Raw genomic sequence first — 16,009 nt, forward strand, 5'->3', positions numbered from 1 at the left:
TCATCTTCGTCTGTCATTCCTCCATCGTTACTTCCACTTTGGGGCTAATAAAGTTATTGCCGCAGTTGTTGCGTACATAAATAGTCTTTGATCTACCTTTGCAATTTCCTCTCCTATCAAGCCCAGCAAAAATGCTTCCGGCTTTTTGGGAAAGGTATATTTAAGCATCTTTTTCAATTCATTATAGATCAATTCCCAGAATGTTTTTTTTTCTTTTAACAGTAATTTTTATTGTTTTCTCATAAATAAACATAAACATAACATACACATACACATATATCCCAGATAACAAATTTAGGGATATCTCTTTAAAATACAAACTGTCCAATATCTGTTCTGCCGAACTTGACTTCCCTTACTTAATCTTTGGTTTTCTTTGTTGATTTTTGAATTTCACGCTTTTTTATTTCCATATTCTATTTATATATACTTTATCATCATCTCTATTTCTACTATTGCAGCTGTTACATCATTACTGTTAGTGTTCTTACTGTTTTACAATACGCTTTAAGATATTCCGAAAATTTACTCCATTCTTTTTGAGTTTTCTGGTCTTTTTGTTCTCTTACCCTTCCAGTCAACTTGGCCAGTTCTATATACTCTATCATTTTACCTCTCCATTCTTCTATTGATGGAATCTCTTGTTTTCCACCTCTGTGCCAATTCCCAGAATGTTCTTACCTTGTCACAAGTCCGCCACATATGATATAAATTTCCATCCTTCTCTTTGCATTTCCAACATAATCTATTACTCATCCTATACATCAGTCAACCCCAACCTGCGGCCCTCCAGATGTTTTGGCCTACAACTCCCATGATCCCTATCTAACAGGACAAGTGGTCGGGGAAGATGGGAATTGTAGTCCAAAACATCTGGTGGGCCGAAGTTTGGGGACGCCTGCTATACATTTTAGCCAGCTTTACTGGTGTTAAATACCACCTGTACACCATTTCCATTACATTTTCTTTTAAAGCAACACATGCTGTAAATTTTAGACTTTCATTCCATAATCTTAGCCATGTATCACATTCAATATTATACCTGACCAGCACGTCGGCCATTGACAGCACTAGCAGTGGGTCAGGAGAAGGGAATGAGGAATGGAGCGGGGTGGAGAGGGGGCTCTCAGACGCGTCAGAGCCTAGGCACCAAGCCAGCTGGCCAGAGGGGGAAGGACAGCGCAGCAAGGTACCGAAGCCTCTGCAACGCTCCAGCCAGAGGACGGGAGAAGGAACGCAGCCCGTTCCAGCGCCCAAATTGAGGTGCGCGCCCACGCGCAGGGCTAGGGGGAGGCGCTTTGGGGTGCCCAGGCTTTTATGCTGGTCCAAGACGCGATGATGGAAGCAGCCATTGCCGGGTTCTGAATCGGACTAGGCAGTCGTGTTTTCTGTTATCTCTGCACTGCAAATAATATGCACAATAAAACTCTGAAAGATAGAGCGGACGGGAGCGTCTTTACTCGAGAGTAGCCGCAACAATCCCCTGACGATACCCAAAGTCTATTGCCCATTTTATCATAGAATCATAGAATCATAGAGTTGGAAGAGACCACAAGGGCCATCCAGTCCAGTCCAGGCCTTTGACCATTTTGGTTGCCCTCTTCTGGACACGTTCCAGCTTATCAGTATCCTTCTTGAACTGTGGTGCCCAGAACTGGACACAGTACTCCAGGTGAGGTCTGACCAGAGCGGAATACAGTGGTACTATTACTTCCCTTGATCTAGATGCTATACTCCTATTGATGCAGCCCAGAATTGCATTGGCTTTTTTAGCTGCTGCATCACACTGCTGACCCATGTCAAGTTTGTGGTCTACCAAGACTCCTAGATCCTTTTCACATGTACTGCTCTCAAGCCAGGTGTCTCCCATCCTGTATTTGTGCCTTTCATTTTTTTTGCCCAAGTGTAGTACTTTACATTTCTCCTTGTTAAAATTCATCTTGTTTGCTTTGGCCCAGTTGTCTAATCTGTTAAGGTCATTCTGAAGTGTGATCCTGTCCTCTGGGGTGTTAGCCACCCCTCCCAATTTGGTGTCATCTGCAAACTTGCTCAGGATGCCCTCAAGCCCATCATCCAAGTCATTGATAAAGATGTTGAACAAGACTGGGCCCAAGACAGAACCCTGTGGCACCCCACTAGTCACTACTCTCCAGGATGAGGAGGAGCCATTGATGAGCACCCTTTGGGTTCGGTCAGTAAGCCAGTTACAAATCCACTGAATGGTAGCATTGTCTAGCCCACATTTTACCAGCTTCTTTACAAGAATATCATGGGGCACCTTGTCAAAGGCCTTGCTGAAATCAAGATAGGCTACATCCACAGCGTTCCCTTCATCTACCAGGCTTGTAATTCTGTCAGAAAATGAGATCAGATTAGTCTGACATGACTTATTTTTCAGGAACCCATGCTGACTTTTAGTGATCACAGAGTTTCTTTCTAGATGCTCACAGACTGTTTGCTTAATGATCTGCTCTAGAATCTTTCCTGGTATTGATGTCAGGCTGACTGGGCGGTAATTGTTTGGGTCCTCTCTTTTCCCCTTTTTGAAAATAGGGACAACATTTGCCCTCCTCCAGTCTGCTGGAACTTCGCCTGTTCTCCAGGAATTTTCAAAGATTATTGCCAGTGGTTCTGAAATCACCTCTGCCAGTTCTTTTAATACTCTTGGATGTAGTTCATCTGGCCCTGGAGACTTGAATACATCTAAACTAGCCAAGTATTCTTGTACTACCTCCTTACTTATTCTGGGCTGTGTTTCCCCTGCTGAATCATCTGCTCCATATTCTTCAGGTCGGGCGTTGTTTTCTTTCTTGGAGAAGACTGAGGCAAAGAAGGCATTGAGGAGTTCTGCCCTTTCTCTGTCCCCTGTTTGCATTTCACCATCTTCTCCTCTGAGTGACCCCACTGTTTCCTTGTTTTTCCTTTTGCTACGGACATACCCATAAAAGCCCTTTTTGTTGCTTTTAACCTCTCTAGCGAGCCTGAGTTCATTCTGTGCTTTAGCTTTTCTGACTTTGTCTCTACACGTGCTGGCTATATGTTTGAATTCCTCTCTGGAGATTTCCCCCCTTTTCCATTTTTTGTACATATCCCTTTTAAATCTTAACTCAGTCAAAAGTTCTTTAGATAGCCAGCCTGGCTTCTTTAGGCACCTTCCATGTTTCCGTCTCATTGGTATTGCCTGAAGTTGTGCTTTTAATATCATAACTTCTTTTTTCTGTTCATCCTTTGTATACCATTCTAATAAAAGATTATACATTTTAGATAGCCATTTACTTCTGCTTTCCAACAGTTCAATTTGAAATCTAGATTTTTTAATCTTCAAACCCTACTTTCTTATCACACATAAAAACATCTTTTACTTGATGATATTGCAACCAACCTGCAAAAACATCCTCAATATGGTCATATGGCTTTATTTCCAACCTCTATCGGTTTTCATTAACATGTCTTCATAGGTGGCCCACCTTCCCTCTATATTCAATTTCTTTACAGTTAATACCTCCACAGGTGGAATCCACCATGGTGTTTTCCTTTCCAACAGGTTTTTATTCCTTTCCCAGACGTCGTATATGGATCTTCTTATCACATGGATTGTAAAGCTTCTATGTACTTTAACTTAATCATACAAAAGATACGAATGCCAAGCAAATCTGTTGTCGTATCCTTCCAAATCTTATAAGTCTGTATTTTCTAGTGCAATTCATTCCTTCAACCAACATAGACAGGACGCCTCGTTATAAAGTTGCAAGTCTGGCACAGAGAATCCACCTCTTTCTTTCTCATCTATTAGTAAGTTAAATTTTATCCTTTTTTCCCTTGCCAGTTGAATCTTGAAAGTACTTTTTGCCATTTTTTAAATTGTCCTGTCCCCTTAATTATTGGAATCATTTGGAATAAAAATAACATCTTAGGCAATAAATTCATTTTACCGCAGATATTTTACCACAAAATGACAAGTTTAATCTATTCCATATTTCCAATACACTCTTAATTTCTTTCCATACCAGTTTGTAGTTATCATAAATTTTTTACAGTAAACCAAATTCCCAAATATTTCTTTACCACCATAATCCCAGACCTTTGTTGCAATTCATCAATTTTTTCTTTAACCATATTTTAAACTAACATTTTAGTATTAATTTTGTTCAACTTAAACCCTGCTAATTCCCCGAATTCATCCATTTTCTCCAGTGCTTTTGTTACACTGGATTGAGGTTCTTCTAATGTTAAAACCAAATAATCTGCAAAGGCTTTTAACTTAAATTCCTTTACACCAATCCTTATATCTTTCACTTCTGAAGCATCTCTTAACCTATTTGTCTATACCTCCAGGACCGCGATAAATAATAATGGAGACAACAGGCACCCCTGTCTAGTACCTTTTGCTATTTCAAAATTTTCTGTCAATATATTATTCACAATCAATTTTGCCTTCTGTTCAGAGTATATTGCATCTATTCCTCAAAAGATCCTCCAACTCCCATCAGTTCCAAACTTTTCTTCATAAAATGCCACGGAATATTATCAAAAGCTTTTTCCGCATCTATAAACATGAATGTTGCTTGTTTATCATTCCTGGTCTCCAAATATTTTATTATATCCACAATATGTCTTATATTCTCTTTTAATTGTCAACCAGGAAGGAAACCTGCTTGATCTTAATGAATCAACCCATTAAGAGTTTCTTTTAATCTGTTCACCATAATATCTGTGAAAAACTTATAATCATTATTTAGTAACGATATTGGTCTATAATTCTTGACATTCAAACGATCTGTGTCTTGCTTAGGGATTAGCATTACAGTGGTACCTCGGTTTATGAACACAATTGGTACTCAACCTGAAGCGTACGTAACCCGAAGCATGGGTGTAATTGGTTCCGGAAGTCTGTTCATAAACGGAAGCATTCATAAACTGAAGCGAACTTTCCCATTGAAAGTAATGGAAAGTGAATTAATCCGTTCCAGGTGGGTCCGCGGCATTCGTAAACCGAAAATTCTTAAACCGAGGTGTTCGTAAACCGAGGTTCCACTGTACATATGCCTCTTTCCACGTATTCGGGATCTGCCCTTCTTTCAAAATATTATTCATCACCTCCCAAAGAACAGGTGTCAATTCTCCATTAAGAGTTTTATAATATTTTGCTGTAAAGCCATCCGGTCCTGGAGCTTTGCCTTGCTTCGTACGTTTTATTGCCATTTGAATCTCCTGCATTGTTACTTTTGTATTCATAGAATCATAGAATCATAGAGTTGGAAGAGACCACAAGGGCCATCCAGTCCAACCCCCTGCCAAGCAGGAAACACCATCAAAGCATTCCTGACAGATGGCTGTCAAGCCTGTGCTTAAAGACCTCCAAAGAAGGAGACTCCACCACACTCCTTGGCAGCAAATTCCACTGCCGAACAGCTCTTACTGTCAGGAAGTTCTTCCTAATGTTGAGGTGGAATCTTCTCTCTTGTAGTTTGAATCCATTGCTCCGTGTCCGCTTCTCTGGAGCAGCAGAAAACAACCTTTCTCGCTCCTCTATATGACATCCTTTTATATATTTGAACATGGCTATCATATCACCCCTTAACCTTCTCTTCTCCAGGCTAAACATACCCAGCTCCCTAAGCCGTTCCTCATAAGGCATCGTTTCCAGGCCTTTGACCATTTTGCTTAAAGTGCTTTGCCTCTATGCCTCTGTGTGCCAAAGGGGAAGCCAGGCAGAATGCTAAGCTATCAAGGCCAGATGAGCTGGCCCTGTCTGGAACACAGAAGGGCTTATCAGCTGCTATGCCTGACGTGTAGCCTTACTCAAGGCTGCTCGAAGTTGCTGGCTTGACGCGTAAAACTGAAGGCTAAAGGCTTTGTTGAGCCAGCATGTGTTTAGAGTCTACACCCAGAGATATGAATTCGACAGTAATTGACAATATGCATAGACGATGTGAAGGAGGGGGAAGATGCGTAAATCACCATTGTCCCCTATAGCCCTGTTTATGTTACCCCTGCCTTTGCCTCAGTGTTTCTGACCTTTGCGTCTATGCACTCAAGGCTGCTGGAAGATGCTACCGGGGCAGCATTAGTCAGCATGTGTTTACGCACAGGACGTGTACTAGTGACCCCCTTGCGTGCGTGAACCCCTTGCGTGCGCACATTTACAGGGAGGGGGAAAGGAGCCCAAAGAAGTGTATAAAGAAGCTTTGCAAGCTGTGTTTCTCTACTCTTGTCGTGGCTGACCACCTTGAGTCTCTTATTAATAAGAATTAAATTCTTTCTCTGAATTCAACCCTGGTGTCTTATTGACTATCTCTGTCCTGCCTGGGCGCAACTTAAAGGACCCTTATCAGCAAATAAGGCTGCACCCTAAGTTTTCTGAAGTTGGCTTTCTTAAAGTCTAGGATTTGAGTCTTAGTACGCTTGGTTGCTCCTTTCCGCTGAATAATAAACTCCAGAAGAGTATGATCACTCCCACCTAATGCTCCTGCCACTTCTACCCCACTAGCCAGGTCATCACTATTGGTTAGGACCAGATCTAAAATGGCTGATCCTCTTGTTGCTTCTCCCACTTTCTGGACAATGAAATTGTCTGCAAGGCCAGTGAGGAATCTGTTCGACCTTATGCTCTTGGCTGAGGTTGACATCCAACAAATATCAGGATAGTTGAAATCCCCCATTACTACTATCTCACTTAATTTAGAATGCTTGGTCATCTGTTCCAGGAAGGCATAATCTATGGCTATTTGTTTGAATTCCTCTCTGGTGATTTCCCCCTTTTTCCATGTTTTGTACATATCCCTTTTAAATCTTAACTCAGTTAAAAGTTCTATAGATAGCCACCCTGGCTTCTTTAGGCACCTTCCATGTTTCCGTCTCATTGGTATTGCCTGAAGTTGTGCTTTTAATATCTCCCTTTTAACAAACTCCCAACCATCTTGAACTCCCTTGCCTTTTAGTATTTCTGTCCATGGGATCTCAACCAGCATTTCCCTAAGTTTTCTGAAGTCGGCTTTCTTAAAGTCTAGGATTTGAGTCTTAGTATGCTTGGTTGCTCCTTTCCGCTAAACAATAAACTCCAGAAAAGCATGATCACTCCCACCTAATGGCCCTGCCACTTCTACCCCACTAACCAGGTCATCACTATTGGTTAGGACCAGATCTAAAATGGCTGATCCTCTTGTTGCTTCTCCCACTTTCTGGACAATGAAATTGTCTGCAAGGCCAGTGAGGAATCTGTTTGACCTTATGCTCTTGGCTGAGTTTGACATCCAACCCATATCAGGATAGTTGAAATCCCCCATTACTACTATCTCACTTCATTTAGAACTAGTGTCATTCAGCCCGTTAAATAAACGGGCGCTATAACATATGTGAGCGCTGCGCGGAGCACCGGATCGAGGAGCCAGTCTGCAGAGTCAGCACCCAGCAACGCCGTGCTGGATTGAGGAGGCGATGCTCCGTGTGGCATTGCTGGGCGCTGACTCTGCAGACCGGCTCCTCGATCCGGTGCTCCGTGCAGCGCTGATCAGCGCTGACCCGGCAGGTCGCCAGATCAAGGAAGCGGCCTGCCGGGTTGCCACCCAGCAGTGCTGCGTGGAGCACCGGATCAAGGACCCGATCTGCTGAGCGCTGAGTGCAGACCGGCTCCTCGATCCGGTGCTCCACGCAGCGCTGATCAGCGCCGATCCGGCAGGCCGCCGGATCAAGGAAGCGGCTTGCCAGGTCGGCACCCAGCAGCGCTGCATGGAGCACCGTCTGCAGAGTCAGTGCCCAGCAGCGCCGCATGGAGCAGCGCCTCCTCAGTCCAGCACGGCGTTGCTGGGTGCTGACTCTGCAGACCGGCTCCTTGATCTAGTGCTCCCGGGACCTGTCTTTCCTGTCAGCGGCAGGGGGACAGGAACGAAGGAGGAGAAAGCAGCCCTTTCTCCTCCTTCCTTCCTCTCCCCCAGCCGCCGACAGGAAGGAGACATCCCTGGGTTTGGAGAAGCGCTTGCTGGACGTACACACACGTGCGCTCTTCCCCCCCCTGCCGCTGGACGTACACACACGTGCGCTCTTCCCCCCCCTGCCGCCAACGCTCAGTCCGGCCGGGAGCGGCGTTTGGCGGCCGCAGAGAAGCGGTAGGTGGGGGCTGGGGAGAGAGCGCGTGCGTTCCAAGTCTTTGCGTCCAATCCCTGTGTCCGTGGGGCACAAGCGCAGTAGCGGACAACCAGGGACACAGGGAATACTGGACGCAGAGACACTTGCACTTTATTATATAGGATGCTTGGTCATCTGTTCCAGGAAGGCATCATCTGTGTCCTCATTTTGGCTTGGGGATCTATAGTAGACTCCCACAATGAGATCACTGTTATTTTTCTCTCCCTTAATTTTGACCCAGATACTCTCAACTTGGCTTTGAAGTTTTAAATCCTGGATCTCTTCACAGGTATACACATCCCTGACATATAACGCTGCTCCTCCTCCTTTCCTGTTTGGTCTATTTCTCTGAAATAGATTGTATCCCTCTATTACTACATTCCAGTCATGAGACTCATCCCACCAGGTTTCAGTGATGCCTATTATGTCGTATTTAGTTTCCTGTACCAAGAGCTCAAGTTCATCTTGTTTATTTCCCATGCTCTGTGCATTAGTATACAGACATTGAAGACCATTGATCATTCCCCCATGTCTCTTATTCAATTGGTTTTTTTTTTCCTAGTGGAATTTGTTTTACTTTATAAATTTCCAAATATCTCTCTGTTTTCTTCATGTCTTCCTTCTCCTTCCTATACAAATCTTTATAAATTTTTTGAAAGGCATTTCTTATTTCTTTGGGATCTTCTGTCATCTTATCTCCTATTTTAATCTTATTAATTGTATACTGACTTTGACTTTTTCTTAACTGCCAAGCTAGTAGCTTTCCAGTCTTATTCGCTGATTCGAAATTCTTTTGTCTCATTAATTTTATCTTCCAATCAACCTCCTGATTCACCAACATGGAGAACTGAGTTTGCAACATCTTAATATTTTGTTTTATTTGTTCATCTTTAGGTTTCAATGTTAACCTTTTCTCATTCTCCATGAGGTGCTTCAGGATTTCTTCTTTCTTTTTCTCTCTTTCTCTCTTTTGGAAGCTATTTTTCTGTATCAAGGAGCCTCTCATTATAGCTTTACTCGCATCCCAAACCATTTCGAGTCCAGTTTCTTTATGTAAATTCCACTTAAAATAGCCTCCTTTGCTTTTTCCACTATTGTTTGGTCATCAATTAAAGTTTCATTCATCCTCCATATGATGGAGGACTGTTCTTTTCCTTTCAGTTCCATAAATATTGAATTATGATCTGATAATGTTCTCGGGGTGATATCATTTTTAATTGTTCTTGGCACCAGCTCCTTGGATATCCATATGCAGTGAAATCTATTCTTACTGAGCTTTGGTTCGGCTTGGAAAATAATGTGAAATGTTTCGCAGTTGGATGTTTCAGTCTCCAAATATCAACTAGTCCAATGTTTTCAATGAAATAAAAAAATGTCTTGGTAGCTTGCCTTCTTTCATTGTTTTCCTTTTTACTGATCTATCTAATTCTGGCATTACCACTCCACTGAGATCCCCCATTAAAATTATCTTCTGATCATCCAATTCTTTTATAGAATTCAGCCTTATTTTCATTTGGTGCATAAACGCCAAAAATAATCAAATTTTCCCCTTGCAGCATCATTTGGACTACAATCACTCTCCCTTCTTCATCCTTGGAAATCAACTTTGGATCATATTTCTCCTTTATATACAAAACTACTCCTCTTTTCTTATTTACTGTAAGCAACAGCATTGACAGGCACACAGTCTGTTTGTGAATAGTGAGACTTATTCCAAATAGAAAACAAAGGCAAGCAACCACAAGAAAGACTGCAGCTTCCTGCTTAAGGCCACTAGTTAATCGGATGATGACTCATCTAGCTCTCTAGCGTGATTTTGTCTCCTTTTAACCCTACGCTCGAACAACAACCCTCCCCTCCTGCATTCCTGTAAACTTAAAGACCTAGGAACAGACTCGGACAAACTCTCTTCTGAGGTTTGAGGTATTTCTGCCATTTGCTCACCCCTCCCAGCCAGTTCCTCAGCCCTTGTCAAAACAAGCCTCCCTTCCAGTTCCAGGCTATCAGCCAAGTCCGACCGCTGAGCCTCATCACCTGAAGGCTCTAACCTAACATTTACACCCGAAGTTAAAGTCTCTCCCCCTTACCTTTTTCCTCTTGCAGGTGAGACATTGATACTGGCTAGATCTCTTCATCCATCTTTGAATGGGGACAGAAGAGAAGCAGCGGCTGTGGAACCAGATCAGGTCAGGGGAAGCTGCCTTGTGGGGACAGAGGCCAAGGGCTGGAACAGTGTCATAGCTCAAGGAGTGGTGGGGAACAACAGTGTTGTCACAAAGGAGGACAATTCCCCTTTTCTTTCAGGGTCCAGTGTGCTTTGAAGATGTTGCTGTTCATTTCACAGACGAGGAGTGGGAGTTGCTGGATCCTGACCAGAGAGCTCTGCATAAGGATGTCATGGAGGAGAATCGTGGGATCGTGGCCTCTCTTGGTAAGGTTCCCGGTGGGATCATAGTATCTGTTTCTAAATTCAAAACTCTCCTTGTGACGAACCTCATATATTTTCACAGAACTCAACAGCGTTGTCTAAAACACCTGGAATTACAATATTCCCACAATAAACCTTGAGCAGTAAATAACTATTTTTTTCTGTTAATGTTCTTCCTCCAGTTGCAGTTTATTAAACAAGGATCAGTCTGGTCTGAACTGCCCAGGCAATGTTAATTGTAAACTTCAGAGTTGTTAGGAAAGTTGAAGTAGCTTCTGAAGGTTTTTGGTTTTGCTCCTGTCAGCTGACCGAAGAGAAGACTGACATTGGAAATGGAGGGGATTCCATGATGGAGCCAAACAAAATCCATTCAAGAGACGAGCCAGGTTTATCTAATCACAGGTTCCCCTAAGGATTTCAGTTGATCCGGGTTAATAAATGCACCCAACCCTTCAGTAAAACCATCCACCTAACCCACTTGTGTTATGCCTCTATTACCAGTCTTAACAAGTATTCTTCATTACGTTCTCCCTGAGACTCTAATCCATTTCTCTTCATTGCAGATAGTGATGGACTAGAAATCAAGAACAAGGGTGACCTTGATAAAATCCCCATAATGGAGAAGCTCGATAAATATATTGAAAGGGGGGAAAGTTCCCATTCCTCTTCCCATCAAATAAATCCCATTGGGAAGAAAACATATCAGTGCCTGGAATGTGGAAAGAGATTCAGCAAGAGCTTCCATCTCACTTCCCATCAAAGAATTCATACAGGGGAGAAACCCTATCAGTGTGTAGAATGTGGAAAGAGCTTCAGTCGGAGCGACACTCTCACTTCCCATCAAAGAATTCATTCAGGGGAGAAACCATATCAGTGTGTGGAATGTGGAAAGAGCTTCAGTCACAGCAAGAGTCTCACTTACCACCAAAGAATTCATACAGGGGAGAAACCCTATCAGTGTGTAGAATGTGGAAAGAGCTTCAGTCACAGCAGCAGTCTCACTTACCACCAAAGAATTCATACAGGGGAGAAACTCTATCAGTGTGTGGACTGTGGAAAGAGTTTCAATTATAGCTTCCATCTCATTTCCCATCAAAGAATTCATACAGGGGAGAAACCCTATCAGTGTGTGGAATGTGGAAAGAGCTTCAGTCACAGCAACAGTCTCACTTCCCACCAAAGAATTCATACAGGGGAGAAACCCTATCAGTGTGTGGACTGTGGAAAGACCTTCAGCTATATCTCTCATCTCTATTCCCATCAAAGAATTCATACAGGGGAGAAACCCTATCAGTGTGGGGAATGTGGAAAGAGCTTCCGTCAGAGCTCCAGTCTTGCTTCCCACCAAAGAATTCATACAGGGGAGAAACCCTATCAGTGTCTGGAATGTGGAAAGAGCTTCAGTGACAGCTCCGCTCTGTGTTCCCATCAGAGAATTCATACAGGAGAGAAACCCTATCAATGTGTAGAATGTGGAAAGAGCTTTACTCAGAGTGGCCATCTCACTTCCCATCAAACAATTCATACAGGGGAGAAACCCTATCAGTGTGAGGAATGTGGAAAGACCTTCAGTCAGATCTCCAGTCTCACTTTCCATCAAAGAATTCATACAGGGGAGAAACCCTATCAGTGTGTGGAATGTGGAAAGAGCTTCAGTAGGAGCTCCTATCTCACTTCCCATCAAAGAATTCATACAGGGGAGAAACCCTTCATTATATAGCTTTAGGAACCAGGCCTTTGGCTGATTAACATCTAATGCCCTTTCAAAATGTGGTGGGGAGGGGTATTACAGATGAATTGTGCTTTTATATTGTGTTTTTATGTTGTAACCATCCTGAGACCTGTGGGTGTAGGGAATAGGAGCCAACTCTTAGAGTCCCTGAGGACTCCCCCCCAATAAGATAATTGAGGGTGTCACCCCCCAGCTGATAGGCATTGCCATTCCAATGGTGTGCATGCATCATGTGATTGATTATGCAGGGCGGGCCTTACCTAGCCCCCCACCATTATTTTATTCAAGTTGTGACATAAGCCCTAGGGCTAGGACAAAGCCTTTGTGCTCATTCTCGGCTACAAGATGGCACGGGAAATATGTGAAAGAACAACACACACAAAACCATAAAGTAGAGCTAAACTACTTTATTGTGACAAGATGCAGAGTATGTCTCTGCTTGTCCATCTCAGACAGTCAGAGCTGCATATAAAGGTGTCCGGCATTGCTTGAGCCAGAACAGTAAGTAAAGTACAGTGGAAAACATCACACGGGGAGAAAGGCAGATAAGATACAGTGGTGCCTCGCTAGACGAATTTAATTCGTTCAATGAGTCGCTTCGTATAGCGAAAAATTGAAATGCGGTTTCCCATAGGGTGCCTCGCAAGATGGGGGGAATCGTTTTGTGAGGCACCCTATGGGACGGAAAAAATTCATATTGCGAAGTGCGCCATAGGAAACTTCGTCTTGCAAGTCTCCATTGAAATCGCAAAACACATTCGTCTTGCGAAAAATTCGTCTTGCAGAGCATTCGTCTTGCGAGGCGCCACTGTACATTCCTTTCTCCTGGGAACACAGACACAAATCACACTAGCCTCGCTGCTTGAGAAGCACAGCATGAACAAATATCCCAACAGTCGGAACCACTGGGTCGGGTGGCATACAAATTAAATAAATACATAAATCGCCTACCTTTGCACATGTTCCAGCTTGTCAATATCCTTATTTACTATCATTTTTAAAATTTATCTGCCCTTCATCCGAAGACTTTCTCAAAAACATGTAAAATCAGAGAAATCTCTCCTCTCCTTTTTTTGGATGCAGTTACAAACTTTGTTGATCTGGGAACAGCTGTGGAAATAATGCATCTTGATTTCAGTAAGGCTTTTGACAACGTCCCCTGCGACATTTATGTGAGGAAGCTGGTAAAATGTGGGCTGAACGAGGTAACTGTTAGGCGGATTTGACTGACCGAACCCAAAGAGGATTCCTTCATGGGTCTTCCTCATCCTGGGGAAAAGTGACAAGAGGGGTGCTGCAGGGTTCTGCCCTGGGCCCATACTTGTTCAGCGTCTTGATAAATGACATGCAATAATGAAATTCTATTTTACTGCGGGTGGTCAGCTATTAGAACCTGTGTTGAAAATCTTTCCCAGATGCTCCATGGAGTAGCGATATGGGGAATGGACCCAAATGCTAACAAAGCCTTAGAAATAGTGCAGAACAAATTCCTCAGGAAAGTGCTCTCATTCCCCAAGGGGACCCCAGCTGCTCTTCTTCTTGCTGAAGCTGATTTGACAACAATACAGGCTAGAATTGATTACCTGTGCCTAAATTATGTGAAAACAATCTCTTTTGGAGGAGAGATTCCCTGCTATGTCTCACACCGAGCAGGAACAGACCAAAGGTTGGAAGGCTGGCATTCAACGCCTCTTGTCCTAATACGAATTGCAAGATCTTCAGGTGACCATGAAGATGGATAAGAGGCACTTAAGAGACTGTCTATTTAGGTCCGATGCAGAAAGGGATCTAACCATTATTGCTTCTTCCAAGAGCTCACCACGGTTCCCACTTATCAAAAGGGAGCATGCCCAAGCCAGATACCCGACAAAGCTCCCACTTGCTGTACTAAGAATTGCTTTTACAATTCCAATTGATGCCCTCGGCGGTGTTAGATGGACGGTTCGGCAAAGTACATTACGAAGAGAGGCTCTGTCTGTGTGACAAAATAAAAAAATTCCTTCAGTAGCACCTTAAAGACCAAATCTCATACCAAAATAAAAACTTAGTTGGTCTTTAAGGTGCTACTGAAGGAATTTTTTTATTTTGTTTCGACTCAGACCAACACGGCTACCTACCTGTAACTAACTCTGTCTGTGTGGACAGCCCTGCGTCGAGGACCTGTGCCCTTATTTATTGAAGTGCCCGTTATATATAGACCCAAGAGACCGATTTATGAAACACCTGTTTACGAATGGGAGACATTTGAATAGGGTGCAAAGGGTGAAATGGCTGCTGAGCGACAACAACGCCTTTGTTACTTATAAAGTACCACTCTATGCGCTGGCAGCTAAGAAGATCAGGAGGAAAGAACTAGATAAGATTTAAGATATCTTTATTGTCATTGTCCCCTTGCGGGAACAACAAGACTACTCGGTTGCTACATCCACTCAGATAAAGTATTCCGCATAATCCAAAATTACTACAAAACCTAATTAAAAACAGTAAATACGATACAAAATAACAAGTAAAATAAGATGACTTCAAAGTCCAGGCTTTCCATTTAAGGCCAAAATCGCTCTAGAGAAAAAACTGTTCCTGAGACGGCTCATTCTTGCCTGTATTGTTCTATATCTTCGTCCCGATGGCAGGAGCTCAAAGAAATGGTGACCAGGGTGCGTTGGATCTCTTGGTATGTCTAGTGCTTTTCTATGGGACCTGGTGTTGTAGATTTGTTCTAAGGTGGAGAGTGAGCAGCCAATAATGCTCTCTGCTGTTTTAATAATTCTACACAGCCCTGCTCTGTCCTGAGAAGTACAGCTTCCGTGCCACACACATAAACCATACGTAAGCACACTGTATGGCGCAGTGATAGAAGGCAAGCAGCAGCTTTTGTGGAAGATGGTTTTTCCTTAAAATTCTCAAAAAAATACAGTCTCTGCTGCACCTTCTTCACAAGCCCCCTTGTATTAACATTCCAGGACAGATCCTTCTGTAACTCAATGCCTAGAAATCTAAACGTTGTTACCCTCTCCACACAGATTCCGTCCATCAAAAGTCGCTGGACCTTGTTCCTCTGTCTCCTAAAGTCCACCACAAGCTCCTTTGTTTTCTTTGTATTTATGAGCAAGTTATTAACTCTGCACCACTCTGTCAGCTGCTCCACCTCATCTCTATAGTCTGTTTCACCCTCCCTATCAGAGATGAGCCCGATCACAGTTGATAAAATAGATAGATAGATGATAGATAGATAGATAGATAGATAGATAGATAGATAGATAAAATGTTGTTGTTGTTGTTGTTGTTGTCAACTGCAAATAGTGCAAATAGTGGTCAACTGCAAAGGGGATTCAGATGTTTAATTTGGCACATCTTACCTGAGAATCTTCTGCTATTCTATTCTATTTGATGCAACAAATAATTTTAGTAGCTGTGACCGTGGTTTTATTGTATGTGTGGTGCTCGATGATTTTTATGGTTATTGTGTGTGGGTGTTGTTGTTTTTTGTTCTCCTTCTGAATAATGACATGGCCTATGGCTAGTGCAATAAAAAGTTTAATTGAAATAAAATAAAAGGATCTGTAAATGACTTGGATAAAGGAACTGAGGGAATGCTCATCACATTTGCAGACGACACCAAATAGGAAGCGGAGGCCAATGTTGCAGAAGGCAGAATCAGATCAAGGGCAAGAATAGTACCACTGTATTCTGCCTTAGTCAGGCCCACCTATCATGTTGTTTAGTCG

At 42.9% G+C, this 16,009-nt stretch overlaps 1 protein-coding gene across 1 annotated transcript in view; it reads left to right on the forward strand.

Annotated features, from left to right (window-relative positions):
• LOC132592087 (uncharacterized) overlaps nucleotides 1–16,009 on the forward strand; it is a 52,985-nt gene that overhangs the window by 22,387 nt on the left and 14,589 nt on the right. The window contains exon 7 of the mRNA XM_088669014.1: nucleotides 11,679–12,266. Within this exon, the coding sequence (XP_088525140.1) occupies nucleotides 11,679–12,266 (588 nt within the window). The remainder of the gene's footprint in view (nucleotides 1–11,678; nucleotides 12,267–16,009) is intronic.

This window comes from Zootoca vivipara, chromosome 4, assembly GCF_965207765.1.
Source record: "Zootoca vivipara chromosome 4, rZooViv2.hap1.1, whole genome shotgun sequence".
Classification (NCBI taxonomy): domain Eukaryota; kingdom Metazoa; phylum Chordata; class Lepidosauria; order Squamata; family Lacertidae; genus Zootoca; species Zootoca vivipara.